Here is a 25,716-nt window from a genome sequence, read left to right as displayed (position 1 = left end):
TTCACTTAAAGCGGATGTTCGCTCCAAAAAAAATATTAAAAGCCAGCAGCTACAAATACTGCAGCTGCTGACTTTTAATATTAGGACACTTACCTGTCCTGGAGTCCAGCGCCGTCCGCAGCAGAGGACGAGCGATCGCTCGTCACCCTGCTGCTCCCCCCTCCATCCACGCTGAGGGAACCAGGAAGTGAAGCGCTCCGGCTTCACTGCCCGGTTCCCTACAGCACATGCGCGAGTCGCGCTGCGCCCGCCGATTGGCTCCCGCTGTGTGCTGGGAGCCGAGTGTTCCCAGCACACAACGGGGGGGGCGACAAGATATGTAGCAATGCCCGTCTTTTGCCCGTGAATGCCGGGCCGGAAGTGGGTGCAAATACCTGTCTTTAGACAGGTATCTGCATCCCCCTCCCCCTGAAAGGTGTCAAATGTGACACCGGAGGGGGGAGGGTGCCGATCAGCACGACTTCACTTTAGGGTGGAGAAACCGCTTTAAAAATAAAACTATTAGCACTCCTATTTCTTAAAGCATTCTTAATGCACAGTATTTTTTCACACTTGCCTAAAACTTCTGCACAGTAGTGTATATAGGAGGTCATGGAGGGGGGTTCATGGCTACATTAAGGTCATCAGATACAGGTAAGATTCTTACAATCTGGTGAACCAAGGATATTTAAATCTGCCGTGCATTTTGTTTTCATTTTTGGACATTTCTCTTTCTACATAAAGCCTCATGAAAAATCTCAATCTGAACATCCTGTGAACATATGCATGTCAGCAGTACATATTTTCATTCAAATGTGAGACACCAACAGCTGCACAGTGAATACAAACAACTTATTTATAGTACAGTGGAAAAGCGTGTCACATGAAAGTGAAGTATTGTTCTGTCCCCATTATCACATACAGTACCTATCTTCATTTCGGAACACTGCCCAGGTCACAGACACAGCTATGCAGAAGGCAGCCAAGAAAAGGAGCCTCACTTCACCGCTTTTACTGAAGCATGAAATTCTATGGAAAGCAAAAATGATAATGTTATCTTATTACGTCCAACCTGAAAAATATGTTTAATATATTTGTGATAAAGACACACCTGCATTTTCCATATGGGATATTCCGGATCAATGCAGAAAGGCAGTTGAATAAGCTCATTGCAGATGCCAGACAAAACACACAAATGATAACATACACTGTAGGCAAAAAGAATAACTTGTAAATAGTTGCAAGAATAAAACTTTCCAAAACAAACATTTCCACGTTACTAATACATTTTTCAATAATTAGACATTACATATTCTTCCAACAGAAGCCTGACTTTGTGAATGAAACCCTAAGAATAGAAGTATGTATTAGGCCTCGTACACACGACCGAACATGTCTGCTGAAACTGGTCCGCCGGACCAGTTCCCACGGACATGTTCGGTCGTGTGTAGGGCCGACCGGACAATTTTCCGGCGGATCGGACAGGTTTCCAGTGGACAACTGTTTCTTAGCATGCCAAGAAACACGTCCGCTGGAACCATGTCCGCCGGACATGTCCGATGGTCAGTATGACTCATCGGACATGTCCGCTGGCCCGAGAACCCGCGTATTACGTCGAATTGATTTGATGCATGCGTGGAAGCTTTGACCTTCCGCGACAGAGAACGTCGGTGTCGTATACGTCATCGCGTTCTCTGTCCGCAGGGATTTCGGTTTGATGGTGTGTACAGCCATCAGACCGAAATCTCTGAGCGGACATGTCCGATGAAAACGGTCCGCGGCCCGTTTTCATCGGACATGTCCCCTCGTCTGTACGGGGCCTTAAAGGGACTATACCAGTGAGGAAAAAAGTATTTGATCCCCTGCTGATTGTGTACGTTTGTCCAATGTCAAAGAAATTACCAGTCTATAAATTTTAAAAATGGTAGATTTTGGTTTTTAACAGTGAGACAGAAGAAAAAAAAATCCAGAAAAACGCATTTCAAAACAGTTATAAATTGATTTGCATTTTAATAAGTTAAATAAGTACTGTTTGCCCTATCAATTTAGCAAGAGTTCTGGCTCCCATGTGTCTTCTATACAGGTAACAGGTTGAGATTAGGAGCACTCCCTTTAAAGGGAGTGCTCCTAATATCAACTTGTTACCTATATAAGACACCTGTACACAGAAGCAATCAACGAGATTCCAATCTCTCTACCATGGCCAAGACAAAAGAGCTGCCCAAGGATGTCAGGGACAAGATTGTAGACCAGGGATCCTCAAACTACGGCCCTCCAGCTGTTGTAGAACTACACATCCCATGAGGCATTGTAACACACTGACATTCACAGACATGACTAAGCATGATGGGAATTGTAGTTTCTGAACAACTGGAGGGCCGTAGTTTGAAGACCCATGTTGTAGACCTACACAAGGCTGGAATGGGCTACAAGACCATCGCCAAAGAGCTCAGTGAGAGGGTGACAACAGTTGGTGCGATTATTTGCAAATGGAAGAAACACAAAATAACTGTCAATCTCCCTCAGTCTGGGGCTCCATGCAAAATATCACCTCGTGGAGCTTCAATGATCATGAGAATAGTGAGGAATCAGCCCAGAACTACACAGGAGAATGTTGTCAACGATCTCAAGGCAGCTGGGACCATAGTCACCAAGAAAACAATTGGTAACACACTACACCGTGAAGGACTGAAATCCTGAAGCTCGAGCAAGGTCCCCCTGTTCAAGAAAAAACTTTTTTGAAATGTGTTTTTCTGGATATTTTTGTTTCTCTGTCTCTCACTGTTAAAATACAGTTATAAACTGATCATTTTTTTGTCAGTGGGCAAAATGTACAAAATCAGCAGGGGATAAAAAAAAAAAAAAAAACACTGAAATCCATGCGTTCGGCGCCCTGCATGTAGATTAGGGACCGTGCACATGGATTAGGGAAGGGTTTCCTCAAACTATGGCCCTCCAGTTGTTCAGGAACTACAACTCCCATCATGCCTAGTCATGTCTGTGAATGTCAGATTTGTACAATGCCTCATGGGAAGTTTAGTTCCACCACAGCTGGAGGGCCGTAGTTTGAAGATCCCTGGATTAGGGGAAATAAAGAAGTCGGCGCTGCAGGTGAATGAACTTCAATCAAGTGCTAGCCCCTGCCCCTGCTCTGCTAGTATATGAAGTAAAGAAGAAATGTCTGTACATCGATGAAAGTCCAATTTCTGTTTATTAACCACTGAGATGACATCAAAAGACACCAAACGGGAATTGGACTTTCATAGATGTACAGCCATTTCTTCTTTACTGCATGGATTAGGAAGGCGGCGCCCATGAGCCCCGTATGGACAGCCACTGCTGTGCAATAGCTTTAGGCAGGTGTGAAGAAATGCTGTAAAGAATACTTTCAAAAAACTTTACATTTTAAATTGTTTATTTTTAATAATACAAAATACAAAACCAGCAAACAGACGAAAAATCGAAATCTAATCAATATTTGGTGCGACTACTCTTTGGCTTCAAACCAGCACCAATTCGTACACTTGCACAAAGTCAGAGATTTTCTAAGATCAGCGTCAGATGTTTGATTAACCACTTTCTGACCGTATAAACTTACATATACGGCGGATCCTGCTGCGAAGGATCACGTACCTAGCATGTGATCCTGCACTTTCGGGGCTGGGGCACGTATGCACGCCAGTCGAGGGCCACTCCCACTGGGATTATACAGCTGATCTGTGGGTACCGCAGCCTCGATGTCTGCTGATCATTTAGCACAGAGGCAGAACGGAGATCTGCCTATGTAAACAACGCAGATCGACATTCTGTCAGTAGGGGAGGCCTCCCCCACAGTGCACAAACACTAGCTAGGCATACAGTTAACCCTTTGATCGCTCCTGATGTTAACCCCATTCCAGCCAGTGTTATTTATTTATTTCATTTTCTCCATCTGATCATCCCCCACAGCTATTACCTTTTGTTCCACTTGACCCTCCCTTCTATCTATGCCATAGTTTGTAGACGCTATAACTTTTGTACAAACAAATTAATATATGCTTATTGGGATTTTTTATCATGTAGCAGCATACAAATAGGCCTAAATTTATGAAGAAATTCGTCAAATTCAAAATTGTCGCTCTTCGCTACTAAGGTGAGATTGTAGAAGACCGTTTCATGTCACAGGTCATATACCATGGCAAGACTGAGTACTAGGGATGAGCTCCGGCGTGTTCGCACAGTCCACACGCAGAGCCCGCCAGGAAGTATTTTCCCAATCTCTGCAGCCGAGCATCGGGACAATGTCTCCCTGCCAGTGATTAGCGCAGCGCCGTGCAGGAATTCCTGGCGGGCTCTGCACGTGGACTGTGCGAACACGCCGGAGCTCATCCCTACTGAGTACACACACACAACAAGACACAAGGTAGTTGTGCTTCATCAGCAAGGTCTTAACAGGCAAAGATTTCAAGGCAGAGGACCAGCAGTACCATCAGAACAGAACTGGCAGAAACCAGTGGGACCCAGGGACACCCATCTACTGTCTGGAGAAATCTGGCCAGATACACATCCCATCATGCCATACTAACAGGAGGCATGTGATTGGCCCCAAATATGCAGCCAATGTCAGTGTAAAGAACATCCTGATGGTTTGCCCCCCACAGAGCCTTGATCTCAATATTGAGTCTGTCTGAGAATTACATGACAAGACAATGATTTGTGGCAGCCTACGTCCACAGAAGATCTGTGGTTAGTTTGGAACAACCTACCTACCTACCTGCCGGGTTCCTTCAAATACTGTGTGTACAAGTGTACCTAGCAGAATTGATGCAGTTTTAAAGAAAAGGTGGCCACACTGAATATTCATTTGATATGGATTTCTCTTCTGTTATTTACTCGCATTTTGTTCATTGATAAAAATAAACTATTAAAACACTTTATTTCTAATTTACAGGATTTTTCACACCTGCCTAAAACTAAAAGGCATTTTTCTTAATTTTGAATAGTATAAAAAAAAGGGGGGGTTAAAACCAGTCAGGATTTTTTTTTTTTTTGCCATCTGTATTTCATTGGGGAAATTACCCTTCACTTCCTGTCCTGTTAGCCACATCATAAAGTGAGAGGAAATCCGTACAAAGTGAAGAAATCTTTGGATGTCACCAGAACCATCGCTGTTCCCGGGACAACCCAAAATATAGGACTTTTTTTCCCCACTTTCAATGAGAATGGTAAACAGGACAAAATTAGAAAGCTGAATCTCCCGAATGGGAAGACACTTTTTTTATGTTTTTAGTTTTTATTAAAGGATACGTATAGGTGCCCATCTTACATTAAAGAACATAAATGATTATTATTAATAATAGAAGTAGTAACACACATTGGGGGTTATTTACAAAAGGCAAATCCACTTTGCACTACAAGCGCACTTGGAATTGCAGTCGCCTTAAATCTAAGGCCGCGTACACACCATCGGTCCAAACCGATGAAAACGGCCCCGAAGTTCCGTTTCATCGGTCCAAACCGTCCGTGTGTACGCCCCATCAGTCTTTTGTCCTTCGGACAAAAATTAGAGAACTTGCTTTAAAATCTAACCGATGGACCGCTGACCGATAGGTCCAAACCGATGGTTAGTACAGAAAAGCATCGGTTCAAAACCCGCGCATGCTCAGAATCAAGTCGACGCATGCTTGGAAGCATTGAACTTCGTTTTTTTCAGCACGTCGTGTGTTTTACGTCACCGCGTTCTGACCCAATCGTTTTTTGAACCGATGGTGTGTACGCATATCAGACCATCAGGCAGCTTTAGCGGTGAACCGATGAAAACGGTCCGTCGGACCATTCTCATCGGATGGACTGGTCGTGTGTACGCGGCCTAAGGGGTAGATCTGAAATGAGGGGAAGCTCTGCTGATTTTATCATCCAATCATGTGGAAGCTAAAATGCATTTTTTTTCCTTGCATGTCCCCCTCAGATCTACAGAGACTTTACTTCCAAGTGCAAAGTGGATTTGCCTTTAGATAATAACCCCCATGGTGCCTCCGGCCCCTTTTTTAATCAACTCCTAATTACTGAGCGAGTCAGAAATAAAATGTACACAAAATTCACAAGAAATTGAAGCCCATTACCTAGCCATTTGTAGAAGAAGTACAGGAGAAGCAGCATGACACAACAAATGACAACAAACAGGATAACAGTGAGAGGTGTAAATGTCACATTTTCATCTTTCTTTTTTCTTCCTTCGCATTCATCTTCACTTGGAGAAGGTCTCAAGTCTTCCCTGAATTACAAACATAGTACAACTTACTTACAATAATGATTTTTACCATTTACAAATACTGTGGTATTTTTTTTTCTTATTCTTTGTTTAAAGTTTTTGTCAAAATACAGTATAAGAATACAAACAGGGCAAATCAGTCTGTCTGCAGGGGGTGTCCAGATGGTATTGAAAGAAAAGGCAAAACAAAAAAGTTGTCGTTACACTGGAACATAACTGAAAGGTTCAGGGAAATGGACAAGAATAGATCTACTTGCAGCAAGAGGGTTCCCTACTACAGAAAAAGCAGGGTCCCCTCAGCCACCATCAGGACTTCCATTTATATATAGAACTGCGGTCCATTTTAAGTAATTTAGCAGATGGGTAAAAGTGGTTGTACACCCTTACATATACCCAGTAAAGTGACTGGCCTCGGGTGATACACAGAGATGAAACAAATCCTCCTACATACGTTGTACGTGTTTATCTGCACTCTTCTATACAGCCATTCAATGTGCTGAATTTTAGAGCTTGTCTGAGAGTTCAGAACAAAAGGGGGCAAAGAGCTGAAGTTACACTCGGCTGAGCTCAGTAAGGAGAGCTCTAAAAGTGGATTGGAGGGGAGGGAAGGGACGTGTGTACACACACACACACACAGGAAATGAGATGAGGTGGTCAATCAGCTGGAGATACCTCCCAGTCACCATTTTTCTCTTAGTGGATGTCAGAAGCGAGTCATGCCGATAGAGGAATGAAGCAGCAGACAGAAATTTCACTTCGGCTGGATTCACACCTATGCATTTGTTGTGCATTTTGCAGATTGGCACTACACTCCATTTAACATTGTTTCCTATGGAACATGTTCTGTAGTGCAAAAATGCACAACAAATGCATAGGTGTGAATCCAGCCGAAGTGCTCTCAATTTAGATAAGTACACACTATAGAGGTATATGCTTTGTTCATATTTAAAAGAGAAGTATGGGTTTTCTTGTCATTTCAGAATCATATATACCTAGGTGGATGCAGCCTCGGTCTGATGCTACATCTGTCCCCCGATGTCTCCAACACTGAGAACTGAGCGATCCAACATGGCCAATCGCTCGGGTCTCAGAGTTCCCCGATTAGAGAGCTGGTATGACTGTCAGCAGCTCTCTGCTCTGCCCCCCATGCTTGCTGGAGCGCTGGGATGTGGAGGGGGGAGGGAGAGGCCAGCCTAGGCTCTCAGCGGCTCACCGAGAGGCTGAGCTGGGTGCCGCTCTAGGCATGTGGGCATATCCTGACCATATGGTGGCGATCCTTCCCTGTACCAGCTCTGTGACATCAGCCGACAGGGGGCTTTAGCCTGCTGAAAACGCATCACAGGAGTGCAAAACAAACTGCACTCCTGTGATTCACTTCTCCTTTAACCACTTAAGGACTGCCTCCTGCACATATACGTCGGCAGAATGGCACGGCTGGGCACAAGCACATACAGGTATGTCCTCTCTAATTGCCCAGCCGTGGGTGCGCACTTGCGACCCGGTCCGAAGCTCCGTGGGCGCGGGACCCGATCACCGCTGGAGTCCCGCGATCCCCAGGGCTGAAGAACGGGGAGAGCTGTGTGTAAACACAGCTTCCCCGATCTTCACTGTGGCGCCGTCATCGATCGTGTGTTCCCTAATATAGGGAACCACAATCAATGACGTCACACCTACTGCCACACCCCCTACAGTTAGAAACACAGATGAGGTCACACTTAACCCCTTCAGCGCCCCCCTTGTGGTTAACTCCCAAACTGCAATTGTCATTTTCACAGTAAACAATGCATTTTTAATGCATTTTTTGCTGTGAAAATGACAATGGTCCCAAAAATGTGTCAAAATTGTCTGAAGTGTCCGCCATAATGTCGCAGTCACGGAAAAAAAAAAAAAAAAAAAAAAAAAAAAAAATCGCTGATCGCCGCCATTATTTATTTATTATAGCAAAAAGTAAAAAACGATTGATTTTTTTTCAAAATTGTCGCTCTATTTTTGTTTATAGCGCAAAAAATAAAAAAAAACGCAGAGGTGATCAAATACCACCAAAAGAAAGTTCTATTTGTGGGGGAAAAAAGGACGCCAATTTTGTTTGGGAGCCACGTCGCACGACCGCGCAATTGTCAGTTAAAGCGACGCAGTGCCGAATCGCAAAAACTGGCCAGGTCCTTTACCTGCCTATAGGTCCGGGTCTTAAGTGGTTAACAACCACTTTAAGCTGAGCAATACAAACACCAAAGTAGGTTTTGATGAATGCCATATTATACACTAGAAAATAAGACAATAAAAGTATCTTAAACATTTATTTAATTTCGAATTAGGAGGATATTGCATTAGGCAGGGGTAAGTGTGCAAGGATTTACAAAAGCATCAGTGGGAGGTAAATATTTTTATTTATACTTACATCTCAGACAGTCCGCTCCAGTAACCACCCAATGCCACAGTGAACACAGAAATAAGGAAAATAACCAGCAGGCTGAAATCAAACAGTGTGAGCGGAGGGGAGTACAAAGACACAGCAATATCCTTTCCAAGCACCTAGGGGTAAAAAAAATAAAAAAAAATAAAAAAACAGACATTACTCGGTCAGTCAAATTTCCAACCAGCTAAATAGTCACTTAGTCAACCGTATGTTTTTCTACCTTGTGTAGCCAGTCATTTGATTTGGCATTGACATCTATAAAAGGAGACTGCTGTATTCACAGCGGAAACTCAATCTTCTAAGCCAGTGTTTCTCAAATCCTGTCCTCAAGGCACCCCAACAGGTTATGTTTTCAGGCTTTCCATCGTTTTGTACAGGTGCCTTGATCAGTTTCACTGCCTTAGTAATTACCACAGCCGTTTCCTATGAGGGAAATCCTGAAAACATGACCTGTTGGGGCGCCTTGAGGACTGGAGTTGAGAAACACTGTTTTAAGCCTACAATTATTTTCCTATGATAATCGAAAGTAGACATACCACACCATGCAGCGTAGATACCTACCCGACAGACATGGGCGTCCGCTGAATTTTTTTCAGGGAGGGGCGCTTCAGCAGCGGCGATACCAAGTCGCATTTAACCCTTTCTTCAAACGCTAGCGGGGGTTAAAAGCGCCCCACTAGCGGCCGAATAGTGCAGCTAAAAATATGGTAAAGCGCCACTTTACCGATAACGCGGCCAGCTGGCAGTGTGAAATAGCTCTTGAGATAATTCAGCTTCACTCCATGCCCATATAAATATAGCCTAGAGAATGTACAGAACCCCCTTCAGCACAAATGGACCCCCCCTTCAGCACAGACCCCCCCATTACACACAGACCCCTCCATTCAGCACAAACCCCCCTTCAGCACAGATGGAGCCCCTTTAAGCACAGACCCCCCTTCAGCACATACCTCCTTTAGTACAGACCCCCCCATTCAGCACAAATCCCCCTCCCCATCCCATTCAGTACCTCAGATCAGCACAGGCACAGCAGGTTCCCTCCCCCTGTGTACACATAAACACTGGAGGGGAGGCAGCTTCACTCTGCTCTCTGTGCCTGTGTGACATCCAACCCGGGACCGTTTAGACAGCCCGTGGTCGCAAAACTCTTCAACACCTTCTCGATTTTCCAGGGGGGGGGGGGTCAATTGCCCCCCCCTTGCCCTATGGAGCGGACGCCCATGCCGACAGACTTTCAGTGCACAAAACAAGGTAATGTCAGTATTTTAATTGGCATATTTTGACATTCTCCCCTTTCTCCCACATTTCAATACCATCATGTGAAATTGATATAACGTTTTAGCTGGTATTGTAGAAAATAAACATTTTCATGAAACCCCCCCACACACACACACACTTTATTACATAGGGGGTTTTCAGGCTTCCAAGACTGCTAAGCAATTTCCTAATTTTGCCATCCTATCAAAAGGAAGTTTGGTAAATATTACAAAAAACCCTTTCCATTTTACCATTAGAAAAAAAGGCATAAATGTATGTTTGTTTTTTCTGAAAACCAATAAAAAGATAAAAAATAAAATAAAAAAATAATCCAAGTATGTTTGTGTGAGGTAGATTGATTATGAAAGGAAAATTGAAAATTTGTATGCAGCGGGGATTGCTGTGGTTTTACGCACTCTGTAAGAACATTGCAGCAATATATCAAAGCTATAACTATGCTTACAATCATAAGATATGTGCTTACAAAGGACAAGGTTAACAAAGTCTAAATGCAGCAAAAACACACACACACAAATTATATACCTGTGCCATGTTTATGACATCTCCATATTTTATATATGCAATCGGTATTGTCAAGAGGTTGCTTTTGCTGTCTTGGGGAGCAGGCTGCAACGGAGAATGCAGAGTTGTTAGAACATCAAGTGAACAGAACACAGTTAAAGAAAAAAACAAAAAGTCAATGTTCATGTTGTCGTAAGGTACTTACATTATATATCTTATATTTATTCCTCAAATGTAAAATGTATTTTGTGTTTTGCTACATATAAAAAACTCACAATGCTAAAATCAGCCTGTGCGTTTATACCCATCAGTAGAGTTACGCTCCATTCACACATGCACACGCAGGCGGTATTACCACGATTCCAAATGGCTGCAAAACACGGGACATGTTCGCAATGCCATTACTTCTAATGGCAACCAAATCGTGCCACAATTTTGCCGCATGGCAAAATGGGGGGGGGGGGGGTGTCAGACGTGTTGCTTACGTCCTGCAAGTTTGTTTTTGCGATTTGTTGCGCAATTGGGGCGTCATTAGAAGTAATGGCATTGCAAACGAGTCCCGCGTTTTGTAGTTATTTGGAAATCATGTCTGAATGGAGCCTTAGTGTCAATGAGGAAATCCCTCCCGCAGTGCTATGGTTTTCTGCAGGCTAGGAGACTTCCCGGCCAGCAAATCACAGTGATCACTGTTGGCGACAGTGGTCACATGCAAAAAAAAAATACGACAAGCTAGTTCAACTGAAGGCGATCGAGGAATCTACTTCAGTACAATGAGCCTGCCCAAAAGGTTGATGGAATGTCGGCTGGTCCCTGCTGAACCGGCTGAGATTTGATCCATCTATGGCTGGCTTAACCGAAATGTCAAGATTAAAAAGGGACATTTTCAAAAATCAACGAGGCATGTCTATAATCCCAAACACTTACCAGACCGTCTCTAGTGGCAAGAAGCAGCATTTTAGCATTGTATTTCTGAGCTAAAAGAGCTTTATCCATCATGGAGCAGTTTCCATCCATCACAATGACTGCCATGTCCCGAAATCCTGCACTGGGAACGTCTGAAGGGCTGCACAGCCAAACTGAGCTTAAGTCCAACAACCTGTAAAGGGTCTGAAAAAAAGAAAAGAAAATACAAAAGTGAACCAATAACCAAAATGGAATGACGATGTTCTGACAAGAGCCAGACTGCAAAGACATAGGAAACCAGCTGTGTTCTGGGCCAAGCAGTGATGTAACTTACCACAGTGCACATTTCTGGGTGTACGATGGAGTTTGGCTTTAGGATTGATTGATTTCAGTGCAACTCAGAATCCCCTAAGGACTAAAGCCCAGGCTGCGGGCATCAACTCTTCCTGAAAACATTTGATAGTCACAGTACTCTACCACCCCAACCTGTCATTTAATTGCAATATTCCAGACGTTCAGAGGGCAATAAAAAAAGCTTTGGCATTTAGTACTTCAATGGAAAGCGGTAGGTTTTAATGCTGTGAATAGTTTCTAGTCTCATACACTGCCTAGACCTAGGGTCTAAGGATATCACAGTTACAGGTATCTCTGATCTTAGAAACTTTTTACGACAGGTCAGATTGGCTTTAATTAAGTAAGAGGAGAAAATATGAACCTTTTATAAGTAAGCCTGTCTATTAATTATAATTTAAAGTAATATTAAAGCCTTACTTTTTAATGCTTTTCATATACTAATGTGAAGAGTTACTTTACATGCTACCTCTTATTCAAAGTTTTTCTTTCCTTCTGCTCCAGCTGGACCCCTTTGGCGCCTGTGCCACTTCCTGGTTTCAGGGCAACTCATTTCTCCAGAAGGGTTCTATAGAGCCACCCTTGCATGCACACTATAGGCCTGGGACTAGTGGTGAATAAATGTGCACACATACAAAAACACACAACCCTTACAAGTCACTCCCTTGCTCTCCCCTCTTCCAAGCCGATTGGTGCTTCTTCTGTGTCGCTGTGACTTGGTAGTCTGTGCTCACCTCCAAAAACAAGTTTGGGAAAGCTGCACTGAGGGACCTAGAGCCCGCAGAGGTGGAAAGGGACTATGGCAAGTGTTTGTGCCACATACCATGCATATTATGTAGTGTTTCCTACACTGCTTAACATGCATAGAAAAAAAAAAAAGTGCAAGGTTTACTACTTTGACTAAATATTCAGCTTCATAAATTCAAATGTGACAAGTTCTCTTTACCCAACATTGAAAGTCATATCTTTTAGTTATGTGTTAAAAAGATAAGCAATTTTATGCTGGCCATACATGTTACAATAAAATCAGAAGGACATTGGCAGGACATTTTTCTGAGTGAAAATGATACAAGATCATTATTAGCACTGATCACATCCAAGCACAAGACAACACTGCAGGAAGGCAGAGATAGATTAGGGAAGTAAACAAGTGGCTGAGTAGCTGGTGTATCAAGGAGAGGTTTGGGCTCCTGGAGAACTGGGCCGACTTCTTAGTCGGTCACCAGTTTTATAGAAGTTATGGACTGCACCTAAATGAGGAGGGTGCAGATCTGCTGGGAGTGAAGATGGCCGAAAAGTTAGGGAGGTAGGTTGGCTAAAGCACATAAACCCAAAGAAGGTATAGTAACAAAGCCTATTTGCAACCTCGGACCACCCAATAAGAAGACAGTATGTGACTGGTCTAAACTACGTGGCATGTTCACCAATGCCAGGAGCCTGACGGACAAGATGAGATGGGAGAACTAGAGATACTGTTGTACGAGGAGAATTTAGTGTTTATGTGGGAATTTCAGAGACTTTGTTCAACAGCTCACATGATTGGCTGGCAACCATTCAAGGGTATTCCCTTTATCGCAGGGATAGGGAGGGTAAAAAAGGGGGAGGGGTATGCCTGTATATCAAGAATAAGTGTACAAATAATTGCGAGAGAGGACATTACTAAGCGATAAAACTAAGGGGAAAGTAATACTGAGGAAGGGGAGACAAACCTCCTATCACAAATTGCATTAGCGGCAAGGATGGGAGGTGTCATTATAATGGGGGATTTTAATTATCCAGACATAGACTGGGTGGTAGGAACCGCGCATTTGTCTAAGGTTAGCCAGTTCCTAAATGTCTTGCAGAACAATTTCATGGGTCAGATTGTAGACGCACCAACTAGAAACAAAGCATTACTAGACCTACTGATTACCAACAATACAGACCTGATCACAGATGTAAAAATAATGGGGAATTTAGGAAACAGCGATCACAGGTCAATTAGCTTCAGTATAAATCATACAAATAGGAAACAAGGGGAATACAAAGACACTGAATTTCAAAAAGAGCCAACTTCCCTAAACTACGAATCTTGCTAGAAGATATAAAATCTTAGGAAGACAGAACACAGAGGAGAGATGGGGTTGCTTTAAAAAGCATATTAAATAAGGGAATTAGCCAGTACATCCCATTGGGAAATACATTTAAAAGAGAAGAACAGAAGTCCTGGATGGCTTACATTCAATGTAAGAATGCATATAAAAGCAAAGGAGAAGTCCTTCAAAAAATACAAGGCTGAGGGATCATCAGCATTCAGACTTTACAAAGAAAGCAACAAGAAATGTAAAGGTGCAATTAGAGCGGCTAAGATAGAACACAAAAGACACATAGCGGAGGAGAGTAAAAATAAAAATTCTTTAAGTATATAAACAGTAAAAGAGGTAAGACAGACCATATTGACCCCATAAAGAATGAGGACGGTCATCTGGTTACAAAGAATGGAGAGATGGCGAAGGTATCGAATTTCTTCTTCTCCTCAGTCTTCACGAAGGAATCGGGGGGCTTCATTAACCAAAACTGCAGTGTTTATCCTCATGAAACCTCACAGGAACAACCCTCATGGCTAATAGAGGACAGAATTATAAATAGACTTGAAAAACTTAACATTAATAAGTGACCGGGACCAGATGGTTTGCACCCGAGGGTCCTTGGGGAACTCTGGCAAGTAACTGCCAGACCATTGTTTCTAATTTTTACTGACAGTCTACTGACTGGAATGGCACCAGCTGATTGGCGAAAAGCCAATGTAGCACTAATATTTAAAAAAGGTCCGAAATACATCCCTGGGAATTACAGACCAGTTAGCCTAACATCAATAGTATGCAAGCTCTTGGAGGGGGATAAAGGGACTATATACAAGATTTTAGTAATAAGAAAGTATCATCAGCAGTAATCAGCATGGATTCATGAAGAATCATTCTTGCCAAACCAATCTATTAACCTTCTATGAGGAGGTGAGTTGCCATCTAGATAAAGGAAGGCCCATAGACGTGGTGTATCTGGATTTTGCAAAAAGCATTTGACACAGTTCCCAAAAAAGTTTACTGTACAAAGTAATCTCCATTGGCATGGACCATAGGGCGAGTATATGTATTGAAAACTGGCTACAAGGGGCGAGTTCAGAAGGTAGTGATAAATGGGGAGTACTCAGAATGGTCAGGGGTAGAAAGTGGGGTCCCCCAGGGTTCTGTGCTGGGACCAATCCGATTTAATTTATTCATAAACGACCTGGAGAATGGGGTGAACAGCTCAATCTATGCATTTGCGGACAATACTAAGCCAAGCAGGGCAATAACTTCTCCGCAGGAAGTGGAAACCTTGAAAGTAAATTAATGGGGTGGGCAACTACATTGCAAATGAGGTTTAAAGGATCACTAAAGGAATTTTTTTTAGCTAAATAGCTTCCTTTACCTTACTGACAGTACTGGTTTCATGTCCTCATTGTTCGTTTTTGCTTTGAAGTTGCTGTAATTCTGCTCTGATCTCCACACTTCCTGGTTGTCTGTTTCCTTATAACCACAGTACTGGGAGCTTTTCACGGTGGTCTAAGCTGTCATTACTGTGTGTCTAAAACTTAACAGAATCAATCAGATTCATTTTAAAAACAAAACACTGTCCTGGATTTGTTTGTTTTTGTTCTGTGTGTCTCTCTAGTTCACAGGAACATGAAACCAGTTTAAAAAAGTGAAACTAACCTGCAGGCACATTATATGATTGATTTTTATCTATTTGTAATCATTTTTAAAAGGAATCATTTAACTTTTATGTCTCTATACCCTGTAAACAGTAATTTCAGCAAAAAAAAAAAAAAAAAATCCTTTAGTGACCCTTTAACCACTTAACGCCCGCCGCACGCCTATTTACGTCCACAGAATGGCACGTACAGGCAGATGGGCGTATATATACGTCCCTGCCTTCTAGCGGGTCCGATCGGGACCCCCTCCGCTGCGTGCGGCAGGCGGCTTACCTCGGGGAGCGATCCGGAACGACGGCGCGGCTATTCGTTTATAGCCGCTCCGTCGCGATCGCTCCCCGGAGCTGAAGAACGGGGAGAGCCGTATGTAAACACGGCTTCCCCATGCTTCACTGTGGCGGCTGCATCGATCGAGTGATCCCTTTTATAGGGAGACTCGATCGATGACGTCAGTCCTACAGCCACACCCCCCTACAGTTGTAAACACACACTAGGTGAACCCTAACTCCTACAGCGCCCCCTGTGGTTAACTCCCAAACTGCAACTGTCATTTTCACAATAAACAATGCAATTTAAATGCATTTTTTGCTGTGAAAATGACAATGGTCCCAAAAATGTGTCAAAATTGTCCGAAGTGTCTGCCATAATGTCGCAGTCACGAAAAAAAAAAAAAAAAAAATCGCTGATCGCCGCCAATAGTAGTAAAAATTTTTTTTTTTATAAAAATGCAATAAAACTATCCCCTATTTTGTAAACGCTATAAATTTTGCACAAACCAATCGATATTTTTTTACCAAAAATAGGTAGAAGAATACGTATCGGCCTAAACTGAGGGGAAAAAAAAAATTATATATGTTTTTGGGAAATATTTATTATAGCAAAAAGTAAAAAATATTGCATTTTTTTTCAAAATTGTCGCTCTATTTTTGTTTATAGCGCAAAAAATAAAAACCACAGGAGGTGATCAAATACCACCAAAAGAAAGCTCTATTTGTGGGGGAAAAAGGACGCCAATTTTGTTTGGGAGCCACGTCGCACGACCGCGCAATTGTCTGTTAAAGCGACGCAGTGCCGAATCGCAAAACCTGGCCTGGGCATTTAGTAACAAAATGGTCCGGGGCTTAAGTGGTTAATGTGGAAAAATGTAAAATAATGCATTTGGGTGGCAAAAATATGAATGCAATCTGCTTACTGGGGGGGGGGGGGGATAACTTCTGGGGGAATCTAGGATGGAAAAATGACCTGGGGGTCCTAGTAGATGATAGGCTCAGCAATGGCATGCAGTTCCAAGCTGCTGCTAACAAAGCAAACAGAATATTGGAATGGATTAAAAAGTTCTGGGCACCAATCCTCAGGAAGGATGTGCTGGAAATGGAAAGAGTACAGAGAAGGGCAACAAAGCGAATAAAAGGGTCGGAAGGATATGATTTCAATTAACAAATACCATACAGGTGACCCTACAATAGGGATAACACTTTTCAGCGGAAGGAAGTTTAATAAGACACATGGTCACTCAATAAAATGAGAAGAAAAGAGGTTTAACTTTAAACTGCGTAGAGGGTTCTTTACTGTAAGAGCGGCAAGGATGTGGAATTCCCTTCCGCAGGCAGTGGTTTCCCTATACAGGGATATCCAATTTAATACTGACATAAAATCACACACATAGGTTAGACTTGATGGACTTGTTTCTTTTTTCAACCTTACCTACTATGTAACTTTAATTACTAGAGCAAATATTACACTTTTTTCTTAGGTAAATATTGGAGTCCAAGCAAAAGCAACGTGCAGCCATTGAGCGTTTTGTGTTAGTGGTCACAGTTGATGGTCACCTGTTTCGTTATCGGTCTCAAATGCCGATTTCTCCTTCTTTAAACTTCATCCATTTTTTTTTCCCTTTATTTAACTCCGGTAAGTGTGTTAGGCACCATTTTCACGGATGTTTTGCCATGCGGCAAATCTCAGGAGGCAGAAATCTGCCTAATACCGTTGCTGGAATTGACGGCTGCATACCCCATATGTCGCAATGACAGGCTGCCACTGGCCGCAGCCATTTGTGCCTGTTCGCAAAGCCAGCAATCACCTGCAGCGATTGCGGCAGGAAACACACAGAGTGCTATCTGCATGCAGCTGTCAATCCCAGCAAAAGAAATCCATAGATTTCTGCCACTGGAATTTGCATCATGGCAAAATGCCTTTGCAAATGGTGTCTTAACATTCCTGGGAATTCTCGTGCACATAGCCTGTAACCCTTCATCCTTGAGTACCATCTATGAGTGGAGATAGAGATCCTACAAATCGCCCCGATTAGGATTACTTTTCTCCCCTTAGCAACCTAAACAAAAAAGTAGCAATTTAACTGTACATCGTTGGCAATCACTTTGTATCAAGGAAACAAAAAAGGGAAACGCCACCTAAGTGCAATATGTCAGATACTATGTTTAATCTCAAAAGAAATGCACTGACAATACACAATTACAAAACAGGCTCATCAGGGTCTCATGATGCGCGGTGCGGTCCAGTCTCAGGTCCATCTAGATCCATGGATCTGCAGGCAGGGAGATAAATCCATCCTGTGGCCGCCAGGAAACAGCCAGGTTCAGCGTGGAGGTGCAGATGATGATGTTACCGGAGAGCACCGGAAGGAATGTGAGACTAGGAACAGGCTACGCGCTAGAAGCACACCACCAATCAGGCCTATATGGTAGAGTGGCCAGACGGAAGCCACTTCTCTGTAAAAAGCACATGACAGCCCACCTCTAAATTTGCCAAAAAGGCACCTGAAGGCCTCTTAGACCACAAGAAACAAAATTTTCAGGTGCAATGAAAGATTGAACAAGTGTCATGTCTGGAGGAAACTAGGCACCGCTCATCACATGGCCAATACCCTCCCTACGGTGAAGCATGATGGTGGCAACATCACGTCGTCGGAAGGTTTTTCCATGGGCAGGAACTGGGAGACTAGTCAGGATTAAGGAAAAGATGAACGCAGCAATGTACAGAGACATCCTTGATGACAACCTGCTCCAGAGCGCTCTGGACATCAGACGGGAGCGAAGGTTCATCTTCCAACAGAACAATGACCCTGTGAAGGATATGCTTCAGTGTAATTCTCCCTGCTAGTTTAATGCGGTGTGTGTGTTAGAGGAAAGGTGATTTCAGGTGTGACTCACTCCTCTGCTAACAGGCTGTTCAGCCAGCTCCCTATTTCAAAGGATAATTGATCTATTGTGTGTGTGAAGGAGACCTGTGTTTACTGTGATTAGAAGTGGCTCATGTTAAATATTCTGATTGCTTCATTGTGGTAATTATCTCTTCTATATGCGGGGCCAGGCTGTCTAGATAATGTATTCGGTTACAACTAGTAATTACCTTCACTGATGTCATTATCTAAAGAAATGTCTTCAGGGTCGACTCCGAAGTGTCTGCCTATCATCTGTATGGAAGCCCCAGTGTGAGGGGGGGCGGAGATTGTCATTGTAACAGTTTTGTAAATTACATATAAGCTGTGTGTTGTACCATTAAAATCTGTCTTGTTCCAGCAGTAAGCTTTGACTCATGTGTGGCTTATTGGGCGATCCCAGGAATATTCCTCCTCGTGGAATATTGGGGTGATTTGCTTTTCATGGGAAGAAGGGAATGCTTGACGGGGATATTCTAATACCGTCACAGACCCCAAGCTTGCAGGCAAGATAACAAAGGAGTGGCTATGGGACAACTCTGTGAATGTCCTTGAGTGGACCTGCCAGAGCCCAGACTTAAACCCGATTGAACATCTCTGGAGAGATCTGAAATTGGCTGTGCGCCGATGTTCCCCATCCAACCTTAAGAAGCTTGAGAGGTCCTGCAAAGAAAAATGGGAGAAACTGCCCAAAAATAGGTGTGCCAAGCTTGAAGCATCATACTCAAAAAGACTTGAGGCTGCAATTGGTGCCAAAGATGCTTCAAAGTATTGAGCAAAGGTTGTGAATACTTGGGTAGATGTGATTTTTTTTGTTTGTTATTTTTAATAAGTTTGCAAAGATTTCAAACAAACTTCTTTCACGTTGTCATTACGAGGGTATTGTTTGTAGAGTTTTAAGGTTAAATAATTAAATTTAATCCATGTTGGAAATAGCAGCAAAAAAAAAGGGGAAAGAGTGAAGCCCTGTGAATACTTTCTGGATGCACTGTACATCGGATTGTCAAAGATGGCCATCATTTGTATTGCTTCTACGATGATAAAGTTAGAGGTCCTTTAAATAATGGGGCCCCTGTTGCCACTACACTACATGTTTGTGCATTGAAAACAGATTGCATTGAACAGCCAATTCAAAATGAGTGGGCTGTAATATTTCTCAGTGCAAGAAAACACTTTAATTGTTCTGCAGCGCAGTGAATGCCACATAATGGGTTGTGACGCAATGCAGGGGAGTTAGGATGGCAATCAGGACACACCGTTACCACAACAGGTTGGTGTGAACCCTAAATGGGGGACTATATATGGTTTAAGAATGAGGAGCACCTTGACACTACAACTGTTTCCCAGTGTTAAAAAAAAAAAAAAGCGAGTTCAGAAAATAAAAGGGTCGATTTACTAAGGCCCCTTTTGCAGTGGAATCCACTAGCTCCGTGGGGGAATCGCTCCGCTAATCCCCACTGAGCAGGCGATGATAGTCCTGCATATGATGAAGTGAGATGAATTCCCAGATAGGGCAAAGAGGAGAGCCAGTGGAATGGAAAGGCCGATTTCAAATCCGTCAGTACTGAAGGGAGAGGTTGACCGATAGTGCTTTAGATCTGGAAGAGTTGACACGAAGTCCAGAGAGGGATGCAAAAGTATCTACTAGAGATAGTAGATTTGGTGGAGAGGTCAAGGTTAGCAGAATTTCGTCAGTGAATGAAGCCATTTAATATTAAAATACCCCCATATATTAAAGATGGGTGACGCAAATCTGCAATATTTAAATTTAAGCCAGAGGACAGTGATACAGCACTGTCAGCCATCGCAAAAACGAGGCTTCGAAACCAGAATGGTGAAGTACGGACATAAGATAAGGTCATGACGGTATCAAATGCCTTGTTCACATCAAGAGACAAAAGCATTGATTCTAAAGAACGGCTGTGAGCTATATGTTGTAACTGCAATATTCGCTGAATATCATCCCCTGCTTGTCTCTGTGGAACAAAGCCAACTTGATCTTTCTTAATTAAGTTAGGGTGGAGGAAAGAGTTTAAAACAGTTGGCCAAAATTTTGGGCAGAATCTTCATATCTATGTTAATGAGGGAAATAGGTCTAAAGTTGGCCCAAGAGGAGTGATTATGGTCAGGTTTAGGAAGCATCACTGTTAGTGGTTAAACGATATGATGTAAAAGGGCTGGCCATCTTTAACAGAGTTATACATAGCTGTCAGATGTGGGGTTATAACGTCAGCTAGCTTCCTGTAGTAAAGCGCAGTATAGCCGTCAGGGCCAGGTCGTTTACCTACTTTCAAGTCTTTAATGCATTGGAGGACTTCCAAGACTTGGATACCCTGGTCCATAAAAGGGACACGCGAGCCTCAGTCAGTGTAGGAAGCGAGAAACTGTTCAAAAATGTATCAGTGTCCTGATTTCATATCTGGGGTGGGGCCCGAGTACAGTGTGGTGAGGCGATGAAGGAAATTCATCCGAGACCTGCACTGGATTACCAGTAAGTACATTATGTCGAGTTTGTAGGGTGATAGGGGTAAATTTAAGAGTGAAAGTACGTAGCCCATTGGCCAACATCCGATTCGGCCAATTAGCCTTTGCATACCTTTTCCTCACGAAACTAATGCAAAATGCGCTCCGCCCCATCAGTGAGACAAAGATCAAAAAGTCTAGAAGTTTACGGTTAGTCGAGGTAGGAGATTGTTTAAATGCCGTGTAGAGTACCTCCAGACGGGCCTCTAGGTCGCGTTGTTTTCCAACGTCAGCTTGTTCAATTAAGTTTTGACAAATAAATCTTCAAAGCCGATTGGTTTCTATGCAGAGCTGCAACAGACTTTGTACTCTCCAGTTTAATAAATCAACCCCTAAATTATGTACTACTTGAATTCCTTGTAATGCAAATATTTCCAAACACAATAAAATTCTATTTAGGCTTCATGTACAATGCTGCTGGTAAACGGATGTTTAGGAGCAGTTGGGCTTTTTTTGTTATCTCATCAGTACATGTACACAGGGTCATTTATAGTTCTTTCTAGGCAGCCGAGTTTAGAAGCTTTTTTTGAAACACAAAATAATGCGTTCAGGATGGATGTTCTGAGGCATTTGAAACACCAAATGCCTGCAACAGCTTGTAAACGCGGTATCTTGCGTTTAGCTTACAGGTGTTTTTAAATGAAGATACAATACTGACTATTTGACAAAAAAAATTATTCTAAAAACGCAAACGCGGCAAGTAAACGCGGCAAAACTGAAGTTTTTTAACGTGGGTTACCATCTGTCAAGTTAAATGTCCGTGTACATTAAGCCTTAATAGGGTGTTGCCCATTTAAAGTTTAAAACCTAATAACCGCTCCATATTAGCAAAGTCTTCCCAAGTTCCCATCCAAATAGGGTCATTCTGAAGAGAGACTGCTTGGTAATAAACATAACAAGTGCTAAAAAGTACACACATATAAATATAACAATAAAACCATAAACTAATGCATTCATATCTACTGCTGAACTTTATGTACCTTGTTTGCATGATTCTGTACTACTCTAACAGTTATCATCTGCCTAATTGCTTGTACCATACTTCCCAATGAATTTATATTTATGACCGTGAAAAATAAAACTAAAACCATAAACAAATCCATGATGATGTCACTCGGGTATCATGGCGGCGGCGGAGGAGAGAAACGAGAGTCACTTCAGGGGCTTCGATCTCAGGTAAGTAATTCATAATGAGCTAGTATGCTGTGCATACTAGCTCATTGTGCCGTTCTCTTGCACAAACGTTTGTACACAGTCCATCTTGATTATCCATTGTGAAGTGCTCCATGCCCCCTCTGATGTTCCCACACTCACCGGAAAGAATGGACCCCCTAGAAATTAGCATAAAAGAGTCAAACAAGCCCTTATGGAAAGGTGTTCCTCTTTGCTTCTCTCTTTTTACTAGACCAGACTCCTCTACATTCCCAGGAATTACACAGTTTTTTTAATAAGTATGCTGACAACCTTATTTCTTCTTTTGTTAGGTCTTATTGCTGCGGATGTCCTGCAGCCTCCTTATAGCTGCAGCTCCCGGCACCCCACAGATTATAGGGGAGCTGTCGGCACATCAGAGGGACACAGAGCACCTTTGTTGGAGCACAAAGTCATTATATTAAAGGGGTAGTAAAGGAAAACATTTTTTTTCATAATAAGCATCCTTTACCTGCAGACATTCCTCTTTTCACTTCCTCATTGTTCGTTTTTGCTCAGAAGTTGCTCTATTTCTTCTCTGTTCTGTTCACTTCCTGCTTGTCTGATTGTTACTGACCACCGTGATGGGAGGCTTTACTGCGGTGGTCAGTGACGTGCTCACCCCCTCCTGGGAACTACATCTGTGCGGCAGGACGCTCTCTACGTGTTAGAGACTTCAAGGAGGTGTGAATTACTGGGCGTGCCGCAATTCATACTGGGAAATGTAGGAAATGTAGTTCTTACATGAACGAGCGATGCAAACCAGGAAGAGAACAGAAACTAGAATGCCGGAGGTGATATAGATGAAGGAATTTAATAGGTATTTACTAGTTTAACAGAATCATTACACTATTCTGTCTGTCTACCTTGCAGACATTAATTTTAGGCAAAAAAAAAAAAATTTTCCTTTAGTGACCCTTTAATGCTGTGCACTGAGCACTTCACAACAGATAGTCAAGAGAGACTTTGGAGTGTACATATTGGGAACTAAAATATTACAGAGGGTTTACTTCCACTTTAACAAATACACCTGCAAGAGAAAGGCATAATGAGCTAGTATGCACAGCATACTAGCTCATTATGTGTCACTTACCTGAGAACGAAGCCCCTGAAGTCCGCCTTGGTCCCGTCCACCGCCACCATGTCCCCTGGAGCTTCTTCCTTGTTTTCGCTGCTCCGGCTCTGATTGGCCGGAGCGGCAATGACGTCACAATGACCGGCAGATCCCAGCGCATGCAGAAAACGCGGCGTTAATGCCATTCACATAAACGGCACCGCTCAGTACGCCGTTGTCTACGACGCGCATGCACCGTAGACAGCGGTGCCAGTTTTTGGGAAAATATCTCCTTAACCGTGTAGGTTAAGGAGATATTTCTTGCACCTACAGGTAATCCTTAATCTAGGCCAGTGATGGCGAACCTTGGCACCCCAGACGTTTTAGAACTACATTGCCCATGATGCTCATGCACTCTGCAGTGTAGTTGAGCATCATGGGAAATGTAGTACCAAAACATCTGGGGTGCCAAGGTTCGCCATCACTGATCTAGGCTTACCTGTAGGTGAAAATTGGAACAGTGGGTTTAGAACCACTTTATTATTCATTGTGGATTTGTTTGTTTTATTCAATGTTACATACATATGTATGCACTGTATAGTGCTGTGAGGATGTACCCATAAGTTTAGTGGTTCATTTGCCACCTAGGAGCAGCAGCATCAGTACTGTACACTAATAGCTTTTTAAATAGCGCTTTTTTTTCCCATATTGAACAGAACAAGAACTTACTGCGTTTGTATAGGTTGGTGGAAGTGTTGTCCATGTCGAATTATATGTAATACAATAATCCTTTGCTTTTGAAGGCTCCTCAATGACAGCCGAGCGCAAAATTCCTTTGCTTGCATATATCTACAAAACAAACAAAGCTGGGTTTGCATTCAGACTAAACAAACATAAAGAGAGTGTACATGATGTTTTGTACATGGAAAGAACAAGCAATTCAAATATCCCTCACAAAAGAACAATAAAGAGAATACAAGACAATATGAATTAAAGCAGGGGTGTCAAACTCAATTTCATTGTGGGCCACATCAGCATTATGATTGCCCTCAAAAGGGCCGGTTGTATCTGTAAGATTAGATGTCCAGCGCATCCCGTCTTAGATGCCAAGAGCTAACCCACCATCAGAAGTTGAGTCCCCCACTCTCCCTTACATCACAGTGCACCCCCCTTTCCATATGCTGCTGCTGGGAAGAAGCTGGATGTATTGCTTAAAGCAGAAAGTAAGGGTCTGGAGGAGGACCAGAGGAGGGCTGAAGCTGCAGGAGAGGTGTAAGGGCCACATGAAATGGCCTGGAGGGCCGCATTCGGCCCGCGGGCCTTGTGTTTGCCACCTATGAGTTAAAGGGTTAGTTCACCTGGAGATAAAAACTGTGCAGCTTAGAGTAAAGTTGGATAAGACTCTTACTATAGGTGTAGGTCATTTATGGACATCCCAAAACCTGAATGGAAAAACCTCAGATATGGCAACGATCGTCCCATGCTGCCTTGTTGACAAGACATTGAGAACCATTTTGCTAGCGGGCTATCAAATCCCACACATACCTGGGCCAAAATCTCCTGTCACAGCATGACTGACCTACTACGACAAGTAAGAGGGAGAGAGCATACGAAAGGGTTTGAATTTAATTGATTTGAATTGAATAATCCCTTGCACTGGGGCTGTGGCTGCACTACAAGGATTAATTGCTCATTTACATCTAGAGCAGTGGTTCTCAACCTTCTAGTGCTGTGACCCCTTAATACAATTTCCCATGTTGAGGGGACCCCTAACAGTAAAATTTGTCAGCACCTGAGGCAAGACAAGTAATTTGCACCCCTAACCCATGGACATTTAGCGCTACCTGAGTCCTTTTAATGGCAACTATAGTCACAGGTAGTGTTACTCACTGTGTCTCTGACTTTGTGGTGTCTCGTAGCAGTGACACCTATGCCGAAATCAGGAGATAGGGTCTCCTCCAGCCCCTCCCACTTCACATTCCTCACCAGTCACCTGACCTCTAGTCTTTGCCCCCCCAGCCTTGCTGTGAACTGAATAGGCACCTGCGAAGAGGCTGAGTGGGTGGCTGCGGGCTCCAGGAACACCACAGCTGGGCTGCCACAGGCTCCAGGGATAGCCCTGCTGGGTGGCCGCAAAAAGGCTGGGAGAGTGGTGTGGGCTTCAGGAACAGCCCAGGATTGGATGACCCCTGGCAAATCATCATTTGACCCCCAGGTTGAGAACAACTGATCTAGAGGAACAATAAAAGGAAATATACTTTCCCAAACTTCTACTCCTCCCTGTGACTAAGATGGTCCCTGCAGCTTCTGCACCTACAAGTTCCAGTGGTCCCAACATCAAGACCAGAGCAGGGTCCAT

The 25,716-nt window shown here is 43.1% G+C and overlaps 1 protein-coding gene across 2 annotated transcripts in view; it reads right to left on the bottom strand.

Annotated features, from left to right (window-relative positions):
• Positions 1–25,716, bottom strand: part of SPPL2A (signal peptide peptidase like 2A) — an 84,695-nt gene that overhangs the window by 45,157 nt on the left and 13,822 nt on the right. For both annotated transcript variants that reach the window (XM_040342593.1, XM_040342594.1), the window contains exons 2-8: positions 24,087–24,206; positions 11,349–11,531; positions 10,446–10,529; positions 8,628–8,761; positions 6,081–6,232; positions 1,091–1,187; positions 907–1,008 (exon numbers count right to left, since the gene is read on the bottom strand). In XM_040342593.1, the coding sequence (XP_040198527.1) occupies positions 907–1,008; positions 1,091–1,187; positions 6,081–6,232; positions 8,628–8,761; positions 10,446–10,529; positions 11,349–11,531; positions 24,087–24,206 (872 nt within the window). The remainder of the gene's footprint in view (positions 1–906; positions 1,009–1,090; positions 1,188–6,080; positions 6,233–8,627; positions 8,762–10,445; positions 10,530–11,348; positions 11,532–24,086; positions 24,207–25,716) is intronic.

The sequence above is a fragment of the Rana temporaria genome, chromosome 3 (genome assembly GCF_905171775.1).
Source record: "Rana temporaria chromosome 3, aRanTem1.1, whole genome shotgun sequence".
NCBI classification, from domain to species: Eukaryota; Metazoa; Chordata; class Amphibia; order Anura; family Ranidae; genus Rana; species Rana temporaria.
This window is presented reverse-complemented; position numbering and strand designations above follow the sequence as displayed.